The following is a 27580-nucleotide window of genomic DNA, read 5'->3' as shown; positions in this document are numbered from 1 at the left end:
GGATGATGGGCAGCAGGAAGTATTTCTATTTAAGGAGGCTTTTAATCTGCACTAGAACCACAGCTTGCTGGCATTTAGCTAACTAGTATATGTGAATATTTCAGGACTTTTTTGTCTAAGATAGGTGCCTTGTTATTATAAGAGGGCCACCCCCATCCTCTGTGTCATGAGCAAAATAATTAACAGGTTTGTTTGTACTGTTGTGTTTTGTTTAATGTAATTATGTATGTTTTTATTGTAAGCTGCCTAGAACATTGGATCTTTTAAATAAATAAATATAAATATCTAGATACTGTTGGTCTATTACATTCTCAGAGTGGGCTGTACCTATCAGTTTTGACTGTTGTAGGTGTTAATAGAAAGAAAAGTGGTAAGAAAATTACTATTCTCTAAAATTTAGGGTTTATAGTGGCACATCAAACCTCTGCTGAGATGGTCAGGGAGCCATGTTTCAAAATAGTTGCCTCATGACAAGCTCTGGGGAAAAAGAGTGACTGACTATCGGGCCAATACAGAAAAACCCGCGGGAGAGCCGGCGAGCGCCCGCTCTCCCAACGCTTGCCCAGGCCACTCTCCTGGGCGCGTGATTCAGTAAGAAAAAATATGTAAATGAGGGCCCGTGGTAAAAGGAGGCGCTAGGGACACTAGCACGTCCCTAGCGCCTCCTTTTTGACAGAAGCGGCGGCTGTCAGCGGGTTTAACAGCTGACGCTCAATTTTACCGGCATTGGTTCTCGAACCCACTGACAGCCACGGGTTCGGAAAATGGACGCTGGCAAAATTGAGCATCCGTCTTCCAACCTGCGGGCCTCGGGCAGATACTACATTTTTAAATTTTTTTTATTTAAAATTTTTTTTTTACTTTTGGGGCCTCCTACTTAATATTGCTATGAAATTAAGTCGGAGAGTGTACAGAAAAGCAATTTTTTTTGCTTTTCTGTACACTTTCCCGGTGCCGGCTGAAATGAACTCCTGCCTTTGGCAGGCGTTACTTTCTGGATCGTGTGGGAATGAATAATAGGCCCATCAACATGCATTTGCATTTTGCGGGCGCTATTAGTTTCAAGGGGTTGGCCGCGCGTTTTCCACACGCTATTACCCTTTACTGTATATGGGGTAAAAATAGCACGTCGAAAACGGCGGCCAAACGGGGGCTAACAGTGCGCTCAGCCTGAGCACACTTTACTGTATTGGCCCGTATGTGTTTAACAGAAAAAACACATAGAATTACAAAGAAAATGCCTTTTTGATTAGCACTGTACTCCTTCAAGGAGCATTTTAAGTTGGCAAATCTTTTGAGTCAAATAAGTTTCTATACTTTTTCAAATAAGCTTCTGCCTAGCAGGGATCCAGTATTGAAAATTCATTTTTAAATGTTCATTGTGATGTTATTGTTCTTTGTTTTGGAAATTTAAATCAGCTGAGGAAGCAGGTGTTGGAGACACTCCAAATGTTGAGGATCGTGCTGCAGGTGGTGATGCTGAAGGTCAGTGGAATATTACTCCTAAGAGTAATATCAGTTATTCAAATCAGCGTTCCCAGAACCTCCCGGGTAGCCATACCTTTTTCACCGTAACCTGTCTCAAGGCACCCAGCAAGCATTGTAATATTGTATCAAGTTAACTCAGTTTCTCATTCATTAAGTATTAAGTATCTCATTCTTTAAGTATCTCATTCATTATTTATTAAGTCTTTCGTACCTTATGTACCAATTCGGATCATCCTTGATGCATCCGATGGCCCCCCTATTCTAAGGTTACTTACTCAAAGCAACTGTATGTTTTTTAAAGTTATTATATGTTTTAAGGTTCTATGTAACGCTCTCATGCGAAGTTATTGTTCCACTGTAAACCGGTTTGATTTGTATCCCATACAAGAAGATCGGTATATAAAAGTTAAAAATAAAAATATAAAATAAATAAGAGTTAGGAGAAAGTTCTGTTTAACTGGAGGGTGATGGCAGGTTATGTTATAGGCCCCAATATACTCACTCGTCAAACATTTTTTAATTTCCCACTATTTTTTATAATTGCTCGGTATAATGTCTAATGATTTTGTCTCTTGATGGCCTTTTGGTTCAAGCAGAATGTTTCTCTGGGTAGAGGTTTGTATTGTGTATACCATGAACAGTTGTCTTGTAAGCATATCTTTGCAAATCACCAACTCTTCTCTGTAACAATTGTATCACTTCCAAGACATACCTTATGGAGGAAAGAAAATCCTGAGATGTTGCTGAAACCAGGTCTATTGACCAGCCAAAGAGTTTTTTCATTATATGGTCTAATGAAAAAGCCTTTCTTCCTCTGCATTGAGGCAGATCAATCCCCACCAGTGGGTTATGCATCTCTGCCAGCAGATGTAGACGGAGTAAGAAGCTAACTTCACAAATATATAGTACTGCACCGACATCAACCCGCCAGTATTTTCCATCTCCACAGATGGTGGACATGCATTTCCCTACTGGGGATGGCCTGTAATAAATAAATAAATAAATAAATAAAGGAGAAATAGAAGAATCGGAAGATCGACAGGGTGATTGTATAGCGCCGCTTGCCTCCTGAGGTGATACCGTTGGGTCCCTCCCTTAGTTGAGAGCCCTAGTCCATTAGCCCTGTTCTGGCGAGGACAAAAAAAAAAAAATTTAGCGGTTGCAGGCCGAGGGAAGCTCTGAGGTAAAAGCTTTCACCCTTTTCCCCCGTAGCCGGGATTCCATTCCTGCTCTTAGCCAGGGAGAGCTGAGCTCAGGTAAAAGTTTTCATTTCCAAAAAAAAAACAAAAACAAGACCCTATCAGGTCCTTCTCCTCAACGTTTGGCTTCTCTCGCTCACATCTCTGGGGCATTTTGGGAGTGTAAAGGCAGCTCAGGCATGGTGGGTTGAGCAGCCTTTTGGCTAGGCCTCTCTCTCAGGCTTCCTTCCCAGGCCACAAGGTAGGCTGCAGCAGTTCCTTAGCGTGTTTCGTGCATTTTTCTAAACGCATAACTGTGCACATAGTTAAGCACGTATCTGCCTGTGCATTTTCTGTGCACGTATTTCTGTGCACGTTTTGTGTATTTTACTAAGCGCATAAGTGTGCGCATAGTTAAGCGCGTACTTGCCTCTGCATGAGTATTGAGTGCATACTAACCATGGTGCTGGAGCCAAAGAAGTCAAAGTGCTTAGCTGTTTGTGCTGTGTGCCATATAAGGGCGATACACCCGGAGCTTTCTATAAACCTGTGTCAGTGTTTCCTGGATGCTCGAGGAGATTTGCCTGCTTCTGATTTTGCTGACGATGGTCCATTCCTTCAAGCCAAGGGAGTGGGGCCATGGGTGACACGACAAGGATGTCCCCTTCTTCAGTTGATCCACTGGCTAGGGAAGACTCACCCTCAGGACATTAGGTTCGGGTCTATGGGGTTTGGTATGGAGTCATCTTCCTTTTCCTGAGTGGAATTCTTTCAGGGATTACAGACCTTTCTGTAGGGCTGTCCTTCTGAGTTGGCAATACCATCTAAATAAGGATCACATTATCAAAGTTCCCCTCTGTCACCATGGGCAAAAGCCATGGTGCTGAGCATCCTTACGGTGTTCGAGTTGATGTGGATGAAGATGACACTGATGAAGATTTGGCTAGCTTCCTCCTTGAGGAAGGGGAGATTGCCCCAGATTTAGAGCCATATAGAACTCTTCTTCATTTCTTTCATAGAGATGAGTTGCCGGGTCTGAACTCTCAGACTCTGAAGACCCTTGCCTGGGAGTGGCTGGGAGTGACTCTTCAGATGTGCAGAAGAGGGACCCCATATTGGTCATTCTACGCAAGGCTTCATGTTTCTTTCCTTGCCTGAATGCTATGCAAGGGTTGATTGACTTTGAATGGAGTACACCAGAAGTGACTTTTTAAGTGTGTGTGTGTGTGTGTGCGCGTGGGGGGGGGGAGTGTCTTGGCAGGTTTATACCCCTTGGATCTGCAGGCCAGTTGTGTTTTCCAAAAGTTGACACAATGGTGTGTTTGGTTACTAAGCAAACCACCATCTTGGTGGAAAGAGGGGTGACTCTAAAGGATGTTCAGGATAGGAGGATTGAACCTATCCTTAAGCAAGCCTTTGAGGCCTTGGTGATAAATTTGCAGATTGCTTCTTGTTGTGCCTTGATGTCTTTAGCTACCTTGTGTCTTTCACAAGACTCTGGTGGTGCCCTTTCGGTGATAGAGCCAGGGACTGCCTTTTTGGCTGATGCAAGATGTGACCTGATTTCCACAGCCTCCAGCAGAATTGCTTCCGTAATAGCGGCTAGATGGCAGCTGTTGCTGTGTAATTGGTCGGCTGACACTGTGTCTTAAGAACAATGTCACCAAGCTGCCCTTCAGGGGTTCTCTTTTGTTTGGCAGTGAGTTGGAAAAGATGGCAAATAAATGGGGGGAAGCCCAGATCCCTCTTTTGCTGGAGAATAAGAAGCCGGCTTCTCGACTCTTTTGAGCAAGTGGCCGATCTCATGACTAAAGGCGATTTCGTCTTTATAGGGGAGCTTCTTACCTGATATTCCGTCCCTTCAGTAGGTCTCAATTCTTTCATCCCAGAAGGCCTCGGAAAGATACGAGCACTGGGAGTGGAGCCTCTCGATCTTCTCAATGAAGATTTGCAGGCTCACCTATTGGTGCAGATAGATAGGCAGGCGCGTGTCTAACTTTTATCACAGGTGGGTCCTTATCACACCGGATCAATGGGTCCTTAAATTGATTCAGGATGGCTGGGTTCTAGAATTTCTTTGCATTCCTCCAGATACCTCTATGATATCTCCATGCAACTCTCCTCAGAAGAGAGTAGCAGTGGACGCTACATTAAGAAGACTGTTAGCCCTGAAGGCTATGATTTCTGTTACCGAATCGCAGCAAAATACGAGATGTTATTCCATCTATTTCGTCATACCCAATAAAGAGGGATTCTTTCAACCAATCCTGGATCTCAAGGGAGTCAATCCTCATTTGTGGGTTACTCATTTCTGAATAGAATTTGTATGCTCCGTCATAATGGCAGTACAATTAGGGGAATACTTCAAGTCTCTGGATCTGACAGAGACATATTTGCATATTCCCATTCGTTGGGAACATCAATGGTTCTTACAGGTTTCCATTCTGGGTCGCCATTACCAGTTTTAGGCCTTGCCCTTCAGGCTAACCATTGCACACAGAACCTTCTCTAAGGTCATTGTGATGGTAGTGGCATTCTTGCGCAAGGAAGGCATTCTGGTGCACCCATATCTGGATGACTGGTTGATTTGTGCTAAGAGCACGGAAGAAAGTCTCTGGGCTTCTCGCAAGGTAGTCTCCTTACTACAGAAGCTAGGCTTGGTGGTGAACCTAGCCAAGAGCAGTTTACAACCATCTCAGACGCTTCGACATGAAGCAGGGCAGAGTATTTCTGCCAGAGAGTTGAATTCAGAGGTCGATTGCTCAAGTTCGCACCTTGATAAATAAAACCACCTTGCCCGACAGGGTGGTTTTATTTATGGTCTCAGGTTTGATGGCGGCCACATTGGAAGTAGTTCCCTGGCAAGAGGTCATATACAACATCTTCAACGTGCGCTGCTTTCCCGCTGGAACCCAGAGTCGCAGGACTACATGGTGAGAGTTCTACTGCCATTGGATGTGGTGCCTAGTTGCAGTGGTGGTTGCAGGCAGTTCATCTCAGGAAGGGAGTTTCTTTGGAAATGCCGGATTGGTTAGTGCTCACAACAGATACAAACCTCCTGGGTTGGGGGGCTCACTGTCAGGAGTTGATGGTGCAAGGTCACTGGAATGCCGAGGAGCGGCAGAGGAGCATCAACTGGTTGGAAACTCGGGTGGTTCATCTAGCATGCTTGCAGTTTGCCAAGCCCCTAGAGACTCGGGCGGTCTGGATAATGTCAGACAATGCAACGACTGTGGTTTATATCAATCATCAGGGCGGAACCAAGAGACTACAGGTGGAGATAGATGTGCTCATGGTATGAGCAGAACAACAACTGCTAGACATATCCGCCTCTCACATTGTCGGAAAGGACAACGTCAGAGCCAGTTTTCTCAGCAGGAAGAACTTGGACTCAGGAGAGTGGGAGCTAGTGGACAAAAGCCTTTCAGCTCATTGTAGATCGCTGGGGCCGCCTATGTCTAGACTTTCTGGTGACTTCTGACAATGTGAAAGTTCTGTGGTTTTTCAGTCGCAGACAGGACCCTAAAGTGCTTGGCCAAGGAGCAGCCTGCTGAATGCCTTCCCACCCTGGCCTCTGATAGGCAGGATCATTTGGAAAATTGCGAGTCAAGCTAACACCGTCCGGATTGGCCCCAGAGTCCATGGTATACTGATCTGCAGAGTCTGCTGGTGGGCAGTCCCATAAGGCTACTGCCTCGGAAGGATCTGTTGTGGCAAGGCCCATTCTACACGATGATCCGGGTTGATTTTGTCTTACGGTTTGGTCATTGAGAAGGCTAGATTCTTAAAACTTTATTCAACTGGCGAAATTTCCACTTTGCTTTGGGCTAGGAAATGTTCTACATCTCTGGCTTATGTTAAGGCTTGGAAAGTTTTCGAGGCCTGGTGTACTGAGCGAGATTCTCAGCCTCTCAAGGTGGATATTCCCTTAATTTTGGAATTCTTACAGGATGGATTGCATAAAGGTCTAGCCCTTAACGCCTTGAAGGTTCAAGGGCAGCCCTCGCTTGTTATGGGAGTGAGTCAATGGTGGGCCTTTGTCTTCCCATCTTGATGTGTCTCAGTTCTTGAAGGGAGTTAAACATCTTTGCCCTCCTTTGCGGCTTCCGGTGCCTCTGTGGGAACTTAATGTGGTACTGGAATTCTTGGCAGGTTCGACCTTTTGGCTGCTGCATGGTCTTTCCTTGCGGCTGCATACCTTGAAGACAGTTTTTCTGGTGGCAATCTGTTCTGCACATTGGGTTTCTGTATTGCAGGCCCTTTCTTGCCATGAGCCCTTTCTGTGTATGACTCCAGGAGCGGTACAGCTTCGGACTGTGCCCTCTTTTTTGCCAAAAGTGGTTTTGGAGTTTCATTTGAATCAGTTCATTTCCCTGCCTACCTTGGACAGGGACAGAGATGAAAGTGAGTATCATCTTTTGCATACCTTGGACGTCAAGCGACATTTACTGTGCTATTGGAAGTTAATAAAGCTGTCTGGAAGTCTGATCACCTGTTTGTGCTGCATGGTGGGGGCAAAGAGGGTACTCCTGCAACGTGGGTGACTATAGCCCATTGGGTTAAGGAGGACATTATGGCCACCTATGTAGCGGCAGAAATTCCTTTGCCTCGTGGGAGGAACTTCAATTATTGTCGCCTGTGGAGATTTGCTGAGCAGCAACGTGGTTGTCATTCCACACCTTTTCCAGTGTTACCGCTTGGATATTTGGGCTTGGGAGGATGCCGTGTTCATGCAGGCGGTGTTGACTGGAGCGCGGGCAGCCTCTCACCCTCTTTGGGTGTAGCTTTGGTACATCCCACTGGTGGGGATTGGCTTGCCTGAATGCAGAAGAAGGAGAAATTATTACTTACCTGATAATTTCCTTTGCTCTGAGGGCAGGCCAAATCCAGACCCGCCCTTGGCTGCTGCATTTTTACCTTTGGTTTGCCTTTTTGGTGTGGACATTACAGAGTGTTGTTTCTGCTTTTCGTTTGAAGACTGGTAAGTGACTTATCCAGCCTTTCAGTTTAGTGACTAAGTTTTTTCTTTTGGCTGAGCTCAGTGTTCCCTATTAGTTGAAAGCATGAGTGGTTGATTATTAATAATCATATTCAAATTTAGTTTGTCCACAGTTTGGCTTTTCCAGAGGATACTGGTGGGCTGATGTCAGGACAGGACTATATCCGTGATGTCATCTTCTTACTCTGTTTCCATTTGCTAGCAGAGGTGCATAACCCACTGGTGGGGATTGGCCTGCCCTCATTAGAGGAAAGAAAATTAACAGGTAAGTAGTAAATTCTCCATTTTGTATTTCTGCAAATGCCCACCAATCCTTTACTCTGTCTGCTTGTGAGATTTTCTATTTTTGAAGTCCAGGTTAATTCTTTGGTGTCCGAATATTACATTTGTGAATTCATTTTGGAGCCAACAAAGTGTACGACTATAACTGAGTAGAAATGGGGTGTACTGGCTGAACTTTTATTTTCTTACCACTAGCAATGTGTACTGAAACTACTAATTTTTTAAAATATATTTTGATATTGGAAGATATATGTAAAATTTGACAAAACATTAAGAAGGTGAATAATAATCATGTTATTTTTGTGCTTATATGTGTAAACATACTGTACATTTGCTTCATTTTGCTTCCATTACATTTTCACATTTCACTGCTAATTAGAGCTGATTTTCAAATGCTATGCAACTAATATTTTGAAAGTGTGATTTAAGATTTGTAGACATCAAGTCATTTTTACCTAATGAATTTGAGTGCATACCATATGCAGCAGTGATTTGAAGATATTCACAATATCTATGCAGAATATACATTTTAAAAATATTATTATTTCTTTTCCCCCATTAAATTGGTCAAATATTCTTCTGCAGTATAATTATTTTGTCTCCTGAAATAGACATTGCAGCTTTAAAGAACAGTGTGATTTCATTGTCATAACTAGTATACAGATTTTCCTGGATCTGGCTAGAAAGCCGTTCTGATATTGGAGACCTGGGCTTTAAAACTGAAAAGAAATTTAATATTTTTATAGTGATAATAATCTTTAACATTTAAGTTGTTTCAATTATCTTCAGCAGTTCTCTTTCATTTTAGATGATCAACTAGCAGAGAATAAAAAATTTAATATATTCTTACCCAACCATATCATTAAGCTGCGCACATATGTGTATGTGGAGCCTTCATATGCATTTTAGTTCTTAATTATACAAAAATCTATGCAGGGTCTTCTAATTAGTAGTATAGCTAGCAATAGCGAAACATGGATATTGATCTCTGTATCTTTAATTGATCAGGATTGTGACCAGTGTCTCCACTAATTACTTTTTCCACCTATAGCTGGAGTTTGATTTAGGTAATGATGCTATCTTGAAATATCTGCAATATTGCAGAGAAGTAGTATGCATTTTATTTAAATTTTTCCAATACACTGGTTGTTTGAAAAAGTATTTTAAAAGATTAAAGATCATTGCTAACTCTTTGCTGCACTTGGTATCCTGCCTCTTTAATCCCAGAAAAGCCCACAACTCCAACAGTATTGGACAACACAGAGCCAGAAATACACGAATATTTGACAAATGATATCCACACTGATGATCATCTAGAAAAACAGGTTGGGAAGGCTTTTGAAGAGCAAATCATGCCTTTAAGTGAACTACAAATTAAGGAATTGAAGATGCAGAATGCTAATGTCTGTGAATATTCAGGTATAGTGGTAGAGAATGCACTCAGCAAAGTTGAGGAAGGAGCTTGTGCAGATATTACATTTGGAATTCAAAATATTGACGTGAAAGGAGTGGAAATGGGGCTTGTGGATAATACTGTACATATCTCGGGGGAATCTTTAATGATCTCGGCTTGTTCTCAAATCAAGAAGATGCTACCAGAAGCTGGAGAAAGCTCAAGAACATTTGAGGAATTTCAGAAACCAGTCAGGAGAGTTTCATTCAGTGATAAAGAGGGGCATTTTGAACAAGACACTAACATAAATAATGTACCTTCACCAGAAGTCATGAATATGAAATATGAAGAATCCACAGAAGTCTCATCATTTTCTAAAATGTCTGTGAATTTCATAGAAATAGAAAAGGACAGACGCAAAGAGTTTAGGACTGAATTTGAATGGCCCACCGAGTTTACTGGTGATTTATTTGATGACAGTAGATGTGATACAGTAATTGACACTTCTTACATTAAAGATGAACAGTCATGTAATGTAGACCAGGAATATGATTTTGTTGAAGCAGAGCGCTGGGTAAATGAAATGGATAGCACTCATCTTAGAGATGTGCCCTCCTCTGAGCAGCAGTCGCCCAATGGAGAAGTCTCTCAGGTGCCCAAAGTGGATTTTTGGCAAAGGTCAGAGGAAGAATCTACTGAGGTATGCAAGTTTACAGCTGAAAGCATAAGTAAACTCCCAAATGATTATGGCTTGGAAGACTCTAAATCTGTGTATAAAGTTGAAATCAATGCCAATGAACCATTGTGTGGAAAACTTTCAAAATCAGAACTGTTAGATTTCCAACGTCCAGATGTCTTGCATGAAGACAGCACTGGCCAGGGCATTTCAGTTGAACAGGTTCCAGGTGGAATTGTAGAGATGGAGGAAACAAAGGTTGAAATGACGGAAGTGCCAAAAAGGAGACCCATAGTTTATGGATCAAGAATACCGGTTAGTCGTACTCCTCATTCAAAAGGTGTGTTTCTGATTTTCCTCTTTCTGACTTTTATATTTCACCATTTACTTTAGGGATGTGAGACTGCTAAATCACCACTGAACTTAGGGACCTCTTTCAAACCCTGTTTGAAAAATTTCCAAGAACAATTACTGTGAACACATAAATATTGCTTCTGATGCTTTTTACCTTTTAAGACATTTCTTCCTTCTGTTTGTGATTTGTCTGACTTCTATGTTTCATGCTTCCATTGCATGTCTTGTTGCATGAATGCTGACACCCAATTCATGCTTCTATCACTTTTAATTTTGTGTTATATATTATTGTACCAGTCATAGCTGTTATACCAACTCTGAGATTCATTTAGCTACTGTAATGTACTGTGCATATATATATTTCATATATTTGTAAAGTAAAATTTTGCCCCTTGACCTAGGGAGTTGGTGTTTGCAGATAAGGGAAATACAGCTGCAGTTGGTGCCAAGGTGATTAACTAGGGAAACATATAGAGATCCATATTCAAAAGCCATTTAGATGGATAATGTAATAGTTATCCATCTAAATGGCTTACCAGGTTATGCCTTTATCTGGCTAAATTCTAGCTGGCTAATAAGTTAGGAGGCTAGAATTTAACCAGTAAGTTAGGGGCGGATGTTAGCCGGATGACATAGCCAGCTAAGTCTGGTTGAGTCAAAGAGCTGTCCTAAATTTAGCTGGCTATAGTTAGTCATCTAACTAATTAAGGGGGTCATTTATCAAAGGTATATCGCATGCGAAAAGGGCCTTTTCGCATGCGATATGCAAATTAGGGGGAGGGGAGGAGATGGGGAGGGGGCGGAGTCAGCGGTGTCTTCGCTGCCAGCGATAATGTTTACTAACATTATTGTCTGCAGTCGTGCGCTGAATAGCACCACCTTTCACAGTGGTGCTATTCGGTGCGAAAGCCAGCAGCTGGTGCACCGCCGTGGTGCGAAGGCTGCGGGCTTTCGCAGGCCCGCTCCCCCTGACCCCCGTTTTCGCAGGATTCATCATTCTGCGAAGAATGATGAATCCTGGCCTAAGATAAGCCTGCTGTCTTCAGTAGTGTAGCTGCACTGTTGAATATGCCTCCAAAGTTAGCTGGATAAGTTATCTGGCTAACTTTGCTATCTGGACTGTATCTGAATATAGATCTCATAATATTCATGTATTTTGATTTCTAGATACATATTAAAAATAATTTTTGCAGGATCGGCAACAATATACTGGATTGAGAGAGAGAGGCATGTTCTTTTTAAAATAATTTTCCATATTGCTATAGGTCAATGTTGATTTTTAAATCTAGAACGTTACCACAGAAATAAAAATACATTTTGCTACTTGTTAGTAGACAACAGTGAACTGTGGGAGGAAGCAGCAGGAGGAGTTGGATAATAGCATGACTACCTAAAACTATAGTTAAAATGTAAATGTCTCCTGACAGCAAGGTTTTCCCCATTAGCCAGCAAATTTTAGTAGAACATTATATAAAGATTTTGTGACCTAACAATATCTGTAAAACATTGAATGTTTTAAAAATATAAGCCACCTTTCTATATTTGTTATTAAGTTACAGAACAAGAAGTTTTGAAAATTTTTAGCATTTTATGGGTAATGTTGTGGGAATTTTTAGTCTCTTGGCTAATGAGAAAACCTTCGTAAGATCTGCTCGCTAGTGGCCTTTTCAAAATATTTCCCTACAGATATAGAATGGCCGCAGTCATTTGAAATCCAAAGTCCTTGTGCATGTGAAGCTGAAATTCTTTTGATGTGTGATCTTAAAGCAGCTGTAGTACATTTTAAAAGTTCAATAATTTAGGTAGTGGTTATAACAAACAAAAGCATCAGCATATTCTGCTTCTCCTTCGGCTTCTGCATTATTCCCAAAAATAAATTCTTCTTACTTTTCTGGTTCTGGTTAGGGATGTAAAATATTAAACAGTTAACCAATAGATACAATCTTACTGGTTAGTTCATTTAACTTAAGAAAAACATAAGAAAATGCCATACTGGGTCAGTATTAGCTGCTGGGACAGGAGAGAATGTCAGGTTGCAGCTGAGAAAGCGAATTCTCACCATGGCTTATTTTGGTGTTTCTTTTTAGCTGGCTGCTTGGCTGCCCCCATGTTTGAGCAGGCTAAGCCACTATTTGCCAACCCGGGGACCGTGCCTGGGTATGTCTGGGATTGGAGGGGGGAACGATGAAACTGCCTGTGCTCTTAATCTTTAAATAGTTAACTGCTTAAATTTCTGTAGTTTGGGAGGATAATTTTTAGTGGGACTTCTGCAGATAAAACAGTGGCAGATAATCATGCACACATGTTACGTTGTGAGCCACTCGGTCTTTCTTCATCCAAGCTACCACATGAATGGATTCCCAGTCTTTCTTATTTTTTGGTGTTTCTCTAATTTTGCTTGAATTTGCAAGTTTGCAAATTCTTATTTTTGCCATTACCTTGACAGCCCCACAATTGAACTTTTCAGTTTTATCAAAAAGAAAAAATGGAAAAACCTAAATCGAAGAAGCTTTTAGTAAGGGGATTTAAGGCCTGCAGGTATTGGTGCTGTTTGTTCATTACAGATACTCATGCCATCTGCTTTTGCTGCCTGAGTCTGGACCATGATGTTTTCAATTGCCCAAGTTGCAGCAGGATGTCTCTACAGGTGCTTCAGACCTGTACCTGGAAGATGGAAGACCTGCTAGAGTCAGCAGGGGTGGATTGCAGGAAAATATCAGCCCGGGGAATTTTTTTCAAAACTGGCCCATGGGGTAACTGATACACTCATGCACTTTCCCTACAGCACATGTGTCCAAGTTAAAACTGGAATCCGGCAGAATTGAGCCAAAATATCTCCGAAATTCATTTTATCTTTCCTAAATAACTAAAAGGTTGAGCACATTTCACACTAGGAGTGAGCAGAGCTGCAGCCCCCATTTTATCCATGAAAATTGGTTGGGCCCCCTATACATCTGCTTATATCTCTTATAGAGATATATCCTGGATTCCCAGCCTGATTCTTGAACCAATTGCAAGTAATGATACTGCCTGCCAGTGTTAGACACATGCATACTCAGTCACAACCAGATTTTTAGATTGCAGAAACTTTATTGGCACATACACACTGACACAAACAAAGACACATACTCTCTCTTAGACACAAAGACACACCCACACACAGAGAGTGTGTGTCTGTGTCAGAGAGAAAGATACCCACACATACACATTCTCTTTCACAGTTGAAGTATGTATGGGTAGGATCTCTCTCAATCTCTCTGACAGACACACAAACACGTGCTCTTACCTGCTACTGTTGTGCTGCTGCTTATGTTCTCACACACAGGCCGATACAGTAAAGTGCGGCTGCAGTTAGCCTGTTTTTAACCTGTTTTGTACGCACATTTTGGACACGTATGTCTAACCTGCGATTCAGTATCCGGTTTTACGCGTATATGATATGCTAATGATCGAATTAGCTATTCTCTCCGATACAGTAACGTGCGCCCAGATTATCACCTCTGTAGGAGAACCATCCACTTTCCTGGTGGAATGACATTTGAAATGACAGGTACCAGCGCACCCAGGATACTGTATAGGCACTGTATACCGCTCTATACAGTAAAGTGGATTGCGCACGCCTACCGCTTCATGGGCGCACTTTGGACGCCGCTTGCATTTGCGTCTCATTTGAATACTGTATCGAGCAGTATGTGAACCAAATTGTGTGCGCGGCAAACGAGGGTGCGCCTGGCACTGCTGCACTCTTTCTTACGCGTCCTTACTGTTTCGGCCTGACAGTGAGCGCCCCCAATCCAGCATTGCTGCATCATGGTGTAAAGTTCTTGCTTGCTGCCAGTCCTTCCCCATTCTGCAGCAGCCCCCCTCCCTTTCCCAATCCCATTCTCTAGGAGACTTGCTGGTTCCACAGCCAGTTGCTTCTCTCAGAGCTCAGTACAGTCACCTCAAACAGAAGCTTCCCCAACACTGCATAGGCACTTCTTCCTGGCCTGCCCCCTTTCTTCCTGTGTTTGTAGCTTGTCTCTACTTCTCCGCAACCCTTCCACCACTCTAGTGCATTCCCATTGAATGCAGGCTACATAGTCTGCTGCTGCTCTGCCTACTGTCTCAAGGAGAGGGGGAACCAGAAGTGACCCAATTAAGCCCTGGCCAAGTTTGGGAGAGACGAGACGAAGATCGGTGTAAAAAATGCCTTTTTTAAAGAGTTGGGTCAGGGTTTCGTACGTAGCAGAGCAGCTACCTCACTGCGATCTATTGAAAGTCATCCCTTGAGCCAAGCTTTTGTAGGGCAACTCTTTAATAAAGGCATTTTTTACACCAATCTTCTTCGTCTCTTCGCTTACTAGCAATATTGGATCGGCTTCCACTTAATTTTTGGTCCAAGTCTGGGGAGAGCCACTAATCCAAAGTAGCATAGTTCCAGATGGAATCCTGCTTTTCCTTGTTGAGCCAGGGTTGATGCAAGGGTATTAGGTGTCATAGGTGAATCTTACAGCCTTGCACACACTCCTGGCCCCACCCTTCCCACAAATAATTAAAAAATATATATTTATAGTAACAGATTTTACATGAAAGAACGTTCAGTGTTCTAAGGTAAAAATATCACTTACAACATGTATATTATTTACATGCATGCTATGGTACCAGTCAGAAAACTGCAAAAAAGACACCTGCAGTCATATAGTATTAGGACTATTGTAAAACGTGTCGGCCTTCAGAAAGCTTTAAGTAAACTGAATTACAATATAGTAAATTTCCCATAAGAAAACAGCACTAACTGCTAACACTTAAACTTTAACAGCCCTTATGGAAAGGCAACACTACAAATATTATACCAGGCCCTAAAACACCAATACACCTGATATTAGGAAAACAGAACAGAATAAGCCAAGCTGTTATAGATCCCTACACAGACACTACATGCTAGTAGAATACCTCACCTGAGTCACATATGCAGAACACACACATCCTCCCCAAATACAGAATAAAGAGACAATAAATTATAACTAGAAACATGCAGAAAAAAACTGAATTTGAAACCATAACAAGACAGACTCCATATGTAGTGCAACAATGGAAAAAACAGAAACATCAGACAAAAAAATCAAGATATATAAACTATCAGTCATAATAGTAAAACCATACTCATAAAAAGAATAAATATTTCAGAGCAGTTGATGACATCCAATGATTAAAAACATACATTGTTTTTTTTTAATTTCCCAAACATCAATAAAATATTTAAAAACAGCAGACACATCAAATAACACCAAATAATTAAAACTAAGGCTAAAAAAAATCCCCTGCTCTCTATACCTGGGAACTTTAGACTCCAGTCATCCTGAGAGTGTCATGGATTAGTCAGGGATAGGAAGCATGTGCAAACTTTCTCCTCTCTCTCATATACGTTATACACACACTCTAACATACATGTTCATTCTTACACAAACTCCCTTATATTCTCTCTCACATGCATGCTGGCTGGCTCACAAACGGGTCGATACTCTAAGGCCGCGGTAGAAACAGTGCGGCAGTGTCAGGCGCACCCTCGTTCCCCGCACGCACAGTTCTCTTCACCTACTGCTCTATACTCTCTTCTAATTGCATGCAAATGCATGCCGTGGCTGCGAAGCCTTAGGCAAGCGTTAGGCCCACGCAACCCATTTTACTGTATAGAGCGCCTATACAGTATCCTGGGTTCGCGGGCCTAACGCTTCACGGCCGCGCTGGTATCTGTCATTTCAAATGTCATTTCAAATGACATTTGAAATGACAGGTACCAGGAAGTGGACAGTTATGTTCCCCGATGCTCGGCAAACTATCCCCCAGCCCCCGCTCACCTGCCCTGGCCCCGTCCGGTCTCCGGTGCAGCCCTAGTCCTGTCTCCTCCTTCCGAAGCAAAAAAAACCAAACCAAAACTGAAAAAGTAGCAAGGCTCGGGCCTGCTACGATAGTCCCTTCTCCCTTCTCCTCTCCTCCCGATTTCGGCGCTCAAGGCGGCCGGGTGGGCGTGCATTCATCCAGGCAGAGGGAGCTGGCGGCGAAAGTGGCCTCCGGCTCCCTCTGCCTGGATGAATGCATGGCCCCCGCCGGCAGCGAATGAATGCCCGTGCGATTTCGGCGCTCAAGGCATGAGCGCCGAAATCGCACGGGCATTCATTTACTGCCGGCGGGGGCCGTGCATTCATCCAGCGGCCCCCGCCGGCAGTGAATGAATGCCCGTGCGATTTCGGCGCTCATGCCGTGACGTCACGTCATGTGACTGCCTTGAGCGCCGAAATCGCACGGGCATTCATTCGCTGCCGGCGGGGGCCGTGCATTCATCCAGGCAGAGGGAGCCGGTGGCCGCTTTCGCCGCCGGCTCCCTCTGCCTGGATGAATGCACGGCCCCCGCCGGCAGCGAATAAATGCCCGTGCGATTTCGGCGCTCAAAGCGTGACGTCACGTCATGTGACTGCCTTGAGCGCCGAAATCGCACGGGCATTCATTCACTGCCGGCGGGGGCCATGCATTCATCCAGGCAGAGGGAGCTGGAGGCCGCTTTCGCCGCCGGCTCCCTCTGCCTGGATGAATGCACGCCCACCCGGCCGCCTTGAGCGCTGAAATCGGGAGGAGAGGAGAAGGGAGAAGGGACTATCGTAGCAGGCCCGAGCCTTGCTACTTTTTCGGGTTTTTTTTTTTTTGCTTCGGGAGGAGGGGACAGGACTGGGGCTGCACCGGAGACCGGACGGGGCCAGGGCAGGTAAGCAATGTTTTTACACTTTTTTTTACACCATTTTTTACACTTTATTCCCGTTTTAATTTTCAAACACCACACTAACACCAAGTAGAGGGTAGCGGTAAACTAATAGGTTAAGGACGCGGCAAAATAGCGGGTTACAAAGGAGATAGTCTGAGCGCGCGTCACAGTATCGGAGGGGAATAGCTAATTCCTTCATTATACAGCTAATTCGTTCATTTACATATCATATACATGCGTGCGGAAAGGGTTATGCGTCTGTTTTAAGAAGCGCTAAGGACGCGTGAAACTGGAGACTGTATCGCTGAATCGCCTTACGCGTCCGAATTGTGCGCTTCCAGCACGTTACAGACGGGAAATCTTCAACCGCACGTTACAGTATCGACCTGAAACTCTGGCTCGCACACATGTTCACTGATTCTTTCGTGCCCATACACATGCTCACTGGTTTAAATAGTCCTCTTGTTCACACATATGCTCATTGGCACGCTTGTTCTCTCTCGCTCACACATATGCTTTGGAAAGCACAGCAAACTTGACTGCATTATGAAGTGCAACAATGGAAAACCAGAAACATCATCATTCCTCAGAAAATATTAAGCAATAAAGACGAGCTATAAAACATTATTCACCATAGTAATAAAAAGAATAAATGTCAAGCAGGCAAAAGCCAGTGAACATCCAATAATTAAAATGACATACATTTTTTCTAATATTTCCCAAACACCAAATATTTCAAACAGCAAACATGAAATAACATCCCAAAATTTAAAATAATAGCATTAAAAATATCCAGCTCTCAATTCCTGAGCTCTTTTGATTTTCAATTACCCACAGATTGTTGTGGATTGGAGGACGGGAGCCTCATAATCTTTAACTACTCTCACAAACACATATGCTGTCACACACCCAGGCTCTCTGTCACTCACATATATGCTGTGCTGTCATATATATTGGCTGTCTCATTCTCACAGACACATGCAGGCTTTCTCGCTGTCTCAAACATAGGCAGTCTCACACATACGCAGGCTCTCACTCTCATACATACGTAGGCTCTCTCACTCTCATACATATGCAGTCTTTCTCTCTCTTATATACAACTAGGTTCTTACACACACATGCAGATTTTGTTGCTCACATACATGCAAGCTCTCTCATGCATACATGCAAGCTCTCTTGTACACACATATACAGGCTGTTTCATACATACAAACAGGCTCTCTCTCTCACATACATATGTAATCTATCTCTCACACATACATATGCCTTTCAGGCCTCTCTCTTTTTCTGGGCCTTCTCTTTGCCAGTTTTGAATTACAGCTTGCGCCTCACTCCCTGAAGGGAGGTGGAAGAAGACCATGCTGCTTCTGCAACATTGGGGGTAAGGGGAGGGCTGTGCGGCCTTTCAGGCCTTTCTCCAGGTTGCGGCAGGATGGACTCTGCCGCAGCAGGATGGGCACTGCTGCGGCTCACAGGGCCTCTTCAGGCCGCAGCTCCACAGATCTCTCTTCAGGACATGGTACGATGGGCTCTGCCATAGCACCACAGGCCTCACTTCAGTCTCTGCTGCAACCTTGTAGACCTCTCTTTGGGAAACTTAGAAAAAAACAAAAACAAAACACGTGCTGGGAGTGACTGGCCCACCAGGGGAAGCCCAATAGGCCAATCTGTCCCTGGAAGTCAGCGTCGGGTACAGCCCCAAAGTCTTGATGAATGGGCAGGCAGTGTAGTCACTCTTCCTTCCAGAGTGAAGCTATTACATGATCAATAGCAAAACATCATCCTCCAGCACAAACAGCAAGGGGTTAACACCTCGCTCAGCCATGTCACCTGACGCTGTGTGAGTGGGATAGGTCTGCAATGGATTCTAGATAGACTGTAACGTGTACTAGTGAGTTGAGTCTCCATTTTTTTCCCTGCCTGTTGTGCTGGCTGTATAACAGCACAATCACATGTACCTATAGATATGTTTATTTTCTGACCCAGTTCCCAAGTAAAAAATGCATGCATGCTGTTACAGAAGAGTTCTGACTGATTTCTGCTTCATAGTAAATTTTTCTCCTGGAGGTGTGGAAGTCCTTGCTGCATACACATCCAGTTCTGATCCTGACTAAGCAGATCAGTCCAGAACTAATAACAAATAAGGAAAGAAAAATTCATCAGGTTATGGGCCTAAAGAAAAAGGTTCTGAATTCATGCTGTGCTGATCCAGGGAAATACAGATCTGATTCGAACTTGAAGCAAGCTGAAAAAAAAGCAGGTACCCCGATGTCACCACAAACATTGAGTAGAACAAAAAAAAGCAATTGACTCAGAGAACATGGCATCTAGCACAGATCCAGAATTGCTATCACTAAGTTAAGTGCAAGTAATTAATCAGATATAGAAGTTTAAGATGGAAATGCTGTTGTAAGGATAAATTATAGGATGTGATATGCAAGGATGAAAGATGTACTGAAAATATAGAACTTTTGGACCAGAGGAATGTCTATACAAAAAGTATTATTTGTTGTCAATAATCGATTAATTTACATCCGTGGCTGTGCCACTGTGAAACAGATATTGGAAAGTTTGAAAAGAATACATGAAAGGTGTAATTTAAACAGCAGGCTCTTTCTGCTTTGCAAATTATATAGTTTAGGCTGAAAGTATTCCAAGAAATGGTAGAGCATATTAATATGGTGCTAGAAATCATAGAGAAATTGAAATGCATGGGAGAAGATTTGAAAGATGGTTGTATGATTGCAGTATTATGGTATAGCTTGCTGGACACAGTGACGTGCTCATAAACGCTTTGGAGACTAGATAAAAATGTGAACTAACATTGGCATATGTGAATGGCAGACTTATAGATGAGTTTGTTCGCAGAAACAAAAAACTAATGGTGATAAAGGCAAGTATCAGAAGCACCATGAGGCAGCCCTGCATGGGAATGGGAGAAAGAGACCCAAAGGATTTTCAAACTACCCTTTTTGCAGGCAGAGGAGCTGGAGTATAAAAGCAGCCCAGAAGAAAAAAAATTCCTCATACAGCAGGGGGTAAAGCCTGTGGGCAAGCACAGCCCTGGAGAGGCAGACATAGCTACACAGGGATGGTGGTCGCAGCCCAAGCAGTGTTGTCACTGCAAAGAGATGGGCCACTTCAGGAGATATGCCCAGGCTGGAAACCTGATAGCAATCAGCCATCAGCTAAGGCAACAGAAGAAGCTAACATTATTATGATTGTTTTTATTGTGAATCACTTAGAAATTAGATAAATGGTATATACATTTTTCAAATAAATAAATAAATAGTGCAAGCTGCCAAGGAAATAAGAACATAAGAAATTGCCATGCTGGGTCAGACCAAGGGTCCATCAAACCCAGCATCCTGTTTCCAACAGAGGCCAAACTAGGCCACAAGAACCCGTCAAGTACCCAAACACCAAGAAGATCCCATGCTACTGATGCAATTAATAACAGTGGCTATTCCCTAAGTAAACTTGATTAATAGCAGTTAATGGACTTCTCCTCCAAGATCTTATCCAAACCTTTTTTTGAACCCAGCTACACTAACTGCATTAAATCACATCCTCTTGCAACAAATTACAGAGCTTAATTGTGCGTTGAGTGAAAAATAATTTTCTCCGATTAGTCTTAAATGTGCTACTTGTTAACTTCATGGAATGCCCCCTAGTCCTTCTATTATCTGAAAGTGTAAATAACTGATTCACATCTACTCATTCAAGACCTCTCATGATTTTAAAGACCTTTATCATATCCCCCCTCAGCTGTCTCTACTCTAAGCTGAACAGCCCTAACCTCTTCAGCCTGTCCTCATAGGGGAGCTGTTCCATCCCTTGTATCATTTTGGTTGCCCTTCTCTGAACCTTCTCCATCGCAACTGTATATTTTTTTGAGATGCGGCGCCCAGAATTGTACACAGTATTCAAGGTGCGGTCTCACCATGGAGTGATACAGAGGCATTATGACATTTTCCGTTTTATTTACTATTCCTTTCTAATAATTCCTAACATTCTGTTTGCTTTTTTGACTGCTGCGGCACACTGAGTTGACGATTTTAAAGTATCCACTATGATGCCTAAATCTTTTTCCTAGGTGGTAGCTCCTAATATGGAACCTAATATCGTGTAACTGCAGCATGGGTTATTTTTCCCTATATGCATCACCTTGCACTTGCCCACATTAAATTTCATCTGCCATTTGGATGCCCAATCTTCCAATCTTGCAAGGTCCTCCTGTAATGTATCACAATCCGTTTGTGATTTAACTACTCTGAATAATTTTGTATCATCCGCAAATTTGATAACCTCACTCGTTGTATTCCTTTCCAGATCATTTATAAATATATTGAAAAACACCGGTCCAAGTACAGATCCCTGAGGCACTCCACTATTTACCCTTTTCCACTGAGAAAATTGACCATTTAATCCTACTCTCTGTTTCCTGTCTTTTAACCAGTTTGTAATCCACGAAAGGACATCGTCGCCTATACCATGACTTTTTAATTTTCTTAGACGCCTCTCATGAGGCACTTTGTCAAATGCCTTCTGAATTGCTTTGGAGCTGTAGCTTTAAACTCCATGAAGCAAATGATATTGATTCCAGAGCAACAAGGCACATGACAAACAATAAAGATTTCTTCACAGAGATCGATTTTAGTGTAAAAAATGGTGTACTTAGCATGTGGGAAATGCATCCCTGTGATGGGGAAGGGCAACTCATGTGTGCCTTCACTGCTGGATGCAGACACAGAATACTCATAAAAGATGTGCCTATGCTGAATTCATTGTTGATTACTCCAGCTACACAAAGACCTACTCCTGAGACACAAAAGAAAAACACTGGAGAAACTCGAGGATTACATGGCAATGTTTAGCAACAAGTTCCAGCATAAACCTGGAACTACCCATATGGACAGCAGAGGAGAGAACGTGGACCAAGTAATTCATGTATACTTCAAGCAACAAGGGATAAAGTATCAGACCACAGTGTCCAATATGCCCACTCTGCTTGTTATGCTGGCTATATACCAGCACAATCACATGTACAGAACCATGTAACTATATATATATATATAAGGTTTGTTTTCTTCCCCAGTTTCCTAAGTAAAGAATTCTTACATGCTCCCGCAGAAGTGTTTTGACTCATTTCTGCTTCACAGTTAGTATTTCTCTTGGAGGTGAGGAGGTCACTGCTGCACACGCACCCAGTTCTGATCTTGAGTAAGCAGATCAGGCCAGAACTAATCAGAGGCTTCTTCAGATTACCAGCATCATAAGAATCACAAGAAATTGTGCTGGGAGTTGGATTATCCTTTTTTCCACAAGTTAGTTTGGAAGCCCCCCTCCCACTCATTGGCAGCAGCTCTTGGATCCACTGGAGGCAAGAGTTTGAGCTTAGTGCGGAAGCCTAAGCTACAGGAGGAGGCACAGAAGCGGCACAAAGAATTCCCTCCAATGTCTTCTCTCTCAGCATCAAAGAAGTTGGCACAGGGCTCTGTGGGTGTGGGGCCCAATTCCATGCAAGAAGGGCACCTTCAGCCTTATCGATAAGGAGTTCCTTTGTGCATACAGCTTTGCTGTTCTTCCCATGGGTTCCAGTCTTGTTGCCATTCAAGGCACCTTCAATGACATCGGCATGGAGTGTACTGGCGCTATCCAAAGCATCTTCAGTTGCCTCAGTGCGGCACACGCTGGTGCTATCCAAGGTACTACCAGTTTCCTCTGTGCTGAGAAGCCAGGATCCATTGATGTTGGAAAGTAAAGTGTTGACGTGTAAAGAATCCCTTCTGGCACTGATAGACATGAATCTAGCCAAAGGAGTACATTAGTGCAACTGGTATGGAGTGCGTTGAAGTCAAATGTGTCCGGAGCCCAAGTGCCCACTCCACTGAGTTCATCTTCAGCGCTCGCAACCATGATGACCTCAAGTAAGGACAACATCTATCAGAGGGTGTCAGAGGCGAATGCTTCCACATTTATTCTAGTGCATAAGCTCCCTCTACAGTTAACACTCTATTATGGTGAAAAATTTATTTACCTCCTTGCTTTCTGAAGACTAGAGAAGAAGGATTTATTTATTTATTTATGTATTTGTCGAGTTTTATATACCGTCGTTTGGTTTCACCATCACAACGGTTTACAAAGTTTCGAAGAATAACAGGGTTTCCAAAAGGTTCATAAGTTACTAACATAGAAATATAACATTTTATAATCTTTAGAGTCATTTTATAAACTTTAGATTCATTGGGTGAGTTGATATGCTTTCGTAAACATCCATGTTTTTATCTCTTTTTTAAAAGTTTTTGGATTTTCTTGTGTTCTGAGTTCGGTTGGGAGGGTGTTCCAGAGTTTAGGGCTTCCTAGAGAAATTGCTCTTTTTTGAGTTGAGGTGAGTTGTTTTCAAACAAGCAGGTGGAATCTTTAATAGACCTTTATTTGCTGATCTGAGGTTTCTGTTTGGATCATGCATTTTTATGGATGAGCTTAGCCAGTTGTTTGTTTTTCATATATTATTTTATGTAGCATGGATAGTATTTTGTATTCAATCCTAAATTTTATTGGTAGCCAGTGAAGTGAAGTAAGTGTAGGGGTAATGTGATCATGTTTTTTTAGATCCAGTGAGTATTCTTCCTGCTGTGTTTTGTAGGATTTGGAGTGGTCTGATGGTGTTCAGAGGTAAGTTGAATAGGAGGGAGTTACAGTAGTCCAGGTTGGAGAAGATGAGCAGTTGAAGGACTGATCTGAAGTCGTTGGAGGATAGGAATGGTTTTAATTGACTTAGTGTTAGGAATTTATGATATCCGTCTTTGATTTTTGTTGTGATGTGGATGGAGCCTTTCATATCTAGGATGGATGAGTTTTTTTCCGCATAGCCAGGGTTCAGGGTAGTCTCTGAGATGTCCAAGCACGATTAGTTCCTCTCACTTTAGGGCATCACCTCCTGAGAGATTTGCAGGTAGAAGGGGTGGAATCCGTTTGGTTGGAGTTCCTGTCAGTCCTTTCTCCATCACAGCATCAGAGATCTCCTCCTTGGTCACAGTCCTTATCATCCTCTTTATGTATGAGTGTGTTGCAGTGGTTGGATGAAGAAGGGTCCACCCGTTGCCATCTGATCCCTCCTCACCTGTCGAGGACCTTAGTTACTGGCAGTTCTTGAAAAAGGTAGAGATCATGTTCATTAACTCAGGAAGGTAGAGAATCCGAGGGTGGATATTTATGGGTTGCTGTGGTTCATCCAACCCCCTATAGAATCTTATTTAGTCTCTGACCATGATCTTTTAAAGGGCCTGCAGATGAGGATGTGGCAGATCCACGTATCTTGCTTACCTATAGCATGCGAGATTGATTTAAAGAATAGGAGTACAAGTCTCTGTTGGGTTTGGAGTGGTCTAGTTACCACACCATTTAGTTGTGGTGGGATTGGTTTTGAAATGTGTGAAATGCTTGCTCTTTAATGTTTTAACACAGTGCCCAGAAAATACCAGAGGGCACTGGATTCTTTCAAGAAGATGGTCTTCTAGGATTTGATGTTCAGTGTAGGGATTGCAGCCCACCAGCTTTTCATGGTGCAGTACTGCATGAGTATGATCAAAAGCTTAAGCCTCTGGCGGACTCAGGATCCTCATCAATCTGAGCTCTAACGGGCCTTAGAGGATGTGGAGGAGTACGGTAAGCAACTAATCTGTTCCGTGTATGAGGCCTTTGACACTGCAGCCAGAACTTCTGTCGAGTCTGTTGGAACCAAGAGTCTCTCTTGGCTCTGGGAAGATATTCATACCTCGTGTATGAGAGAGAACCTCTTTCGGGGCAAGATGCAAGAGATAGTTACACTGATCAAGGAGTATTAATCCACCCTACAGTCACAGTTTTCAGTTCTGGGAGACTGCCAGGCATCAGTGCTTTTCGTACAAATGGCCTTTTTGCCAGAGGAGGCCCTTTTGTTCTTTCCAAAGATTAGGGGTTTCACCTTCTCATCCTCAACAGCTTCCCACCAGAACTCAGAATAGAGAAAGGCAATAACCTAAAGCTCAACATTAATCTTAGCCGAAATCTAGGGTAAGTTTTTGATGCCCACCTCCTCGCCTCTACTGGTGAAGGGAGAGGTCCAGTCCTCCTTTCAGGAATGGGTTACATCATAAACAACAAGTGGGTCCTGAGAATTGTGGAATATGACTACTACTTGCGCTTTTTGGGCCCTTCACTGTGCCAGCTGACATTGGTTCCCAGTTACAGTTCCAACCAATTGGCTCAACAACACCTGGACACAACATCCCTTCTAGTTCAGAAGGCATTAGATGCTGTCAATGCTTTCAAATGTGACATGGAGATCTATTTCCGGTATTTCTTAATCCCCAAGAAGTTGGGTGGGATAAGCCTATTCTGGATTTGCAGAACTTGATCAAGATGCTGGTTTGGGAGAGGATCAAAATAAATTCGCTTCAGACAATTCTGTCAAAAGACTGGCTGTACACTCTATACCTGAAGGGCACATACTTTCACAACCCTATTTTATTTATTTATTTATTTAGACATTTTTGTATACCGACCTTCCTCACAAGACATCAAGTCGGTTTACAGTACAGAAATAAATATCAGTACCTCGTATACATTAAACAAATAACTCTAATTAAAATACAATAAACATAATCTAATAATATAAAATCATAATTACAATATAAAACCAAATCAAATTAAAACATACTTTAACAATAAAACAGTACTATACTAATACTAAGCCTACCTTTCTTTTTAAGACCTGTAATTTTCAATTTGCTAACTAAAACAAATTTTACTAGTCTCTGATTTGGCCCTTTTCACCAGCTAAAAGATACTAACCTATCTTTTCTAACTCCCCCCTTTATAAAATCTTCTAACTACACTTTACTCAGTAACCTAAAGTAGTAACAATAAATGCAGGACTGTATAGCGATTAACGGCTAGCCTCATTTGAGTCATTAAAAGCCTGTTCAAATAACCAGGTCTTTAGGAGTTTTTTAAACTTCTGAATGCATGATTCTGATCTAATCTCAAGTGGTAATGCATTCCAGATTTTAGGTCCTGCCAGAGAGAGAGTCCTCTCCCTGACTGTCTATTAACCTTACCCATTGAGTCCTCAGTTATGTGATGGAGAGCATAGGCCTTTCAGTCACTCTGAGAACATTCACAAACACCTGCCAGTCATAGTGGCACAGGTACAGAAGCAGGATGTCTGTGTGTTTCCATACCTGGATGATAATTGGTGATGGGTCCCTCCCTGACAGGCATTCGGAAATCCTTCTGAATGATGATTCAGGTACTTCAGTCCCTGGGATTCATTGACAGTTTTCCAAAGTCCAACTTGATCCTGTCCCAGAAGATCCAGTTCATAGGGCCTTGGATCAACTCACTTCAGGAGAGAGCTTTATTTATTTATTTTTATTTATATTCCACTTTTCGGCACTTTAAAGCATTTGTATACAGTAGGTATTTCCCTATCCCTAGCAGCCTTCCTGCCCACTAAGGACTTAGCCCTCTTGCTAAGTCCTTAGTGGGCCTTGTGAGGCTCCTTCTGCATCAGGACCATATGTTAGCAAGATTGGTCCTTGTTCTGCTAGGCAACCTAGTGGCGGCAGTCCATGTGATCCTTCAGACTGGCTGTCATATGCAGGGCCTTCAGTGGGCCCTCTTGGATCAATGGGATCAATTGCACCAACCGTTGTCTCATCAGATATTTGTGACTCCCAAGATGTGGACATCTCTGCAGTGATGGATAAAACTTCAAGGTCTGGCCATAGGATTTCTATTGTGTGTTCCAGTGCATCAAATGGTTCTGTCCACTGATGATTCCACCAGAGACTGGGGGAGTACATCAATGTTTTTGTGGACCCAAAGATGCTGGTCTGAAGCAGAGAGTCATCTGCAAATCAACCTTCTGGAACTGCGGGCTATCCAGTATGTGTTAAAAGTTTTCTCCCAATTGCTCTTGGACAAAAGAATCTTTATCCCAAGGAAAAATCAGGTGGTCATGTTTTATCTAAACAAGAAAGAAAGCATGGGTTCATGCACCCTCTGCAAAGAGGCCCTGCAGATCTGGTCATGGGTTCATCATCAGGACATAACCTCCTTGTCAAGTTTCTTAGTTGTTCGTGTCTTTTAATCCCAACAGGTTGGGAAGGGCACTTTAATACTGATTTATTCACTCCTTACAGGTGCAGGCAGTCAGGTTCGGAAAAAAGATGCTGAATTTATCAGCATCTGTTTTCCTAACCCATGGATGTGCGCCGGTTAGGAAAACAGATGCCGAATTTATCGGTGTCTGTTTTCCTAAACAGCGCACAGCCAGGGGTTCAGGAAACCGATGCTTGTCAACTGAGCGTTGGTTTCCTGCACCCGACTGCTGGCGCTATTTTTTCTTTTTATTATTTTTTCAAGATTTGTTCCTCCCCCTTAACATCACAACAATATTAAGTAGGAGGCTGTACAGAAAAGC

General features: G+C 42.8%; 1 protein-coding gene across 9 annotated transcripts in view; it reads left to right on the top strand.

Moving 5' to 3' along the window:
• Nucleotides 1–27580, top strand: part of MAPT (microtubule associated protein tau) — a 405891-nt gene that overhangs the window by 92175 nt on the left and 286136 nt on the right. For all 9 annotated transcript variants that reach the window (XR_003852170.1, XM_029573067.1, XM_029573063.1 and 6 more), the window contains 2 exons: nucleotides 1420–1485; nucleotides 9175–10356. Coding sequence is in view for 8 of the 9 variants with exons in the window: in XM_029573067.1 (XP_029428927.1) it covers nucleotides 1420–1485; nucleotides 9175–10356 (1248 nt within the window). In the remaining variant the exon portion in view is untranslated. The remainder of the gene's footprint in view (nucleotides 1–1419; nucleotides 1486–9174; nucleotides 10357–27580) is intronic.

This window comes from Rhinatrema bivittatum, chromosome 12 (genome assembly GCF_901001135.1).
Source record: "Rhinatrema bivittatum chromosome 12, aRhiBiv1.1, whole genome shotgun sequence".
NCBI classification, from domain to species: Eukaryota; Metazoa; Chordata; class Amphibia; order Gymnophiona; family Rhinatrematidae; genus Rhinatrema; species Rhinatrema bivittatum.
The sequence above is the reverse complement of the archived record's forward strand: the minus strand, read 5'-3'. Positions and strand labels throughout refer to the sequence as shown.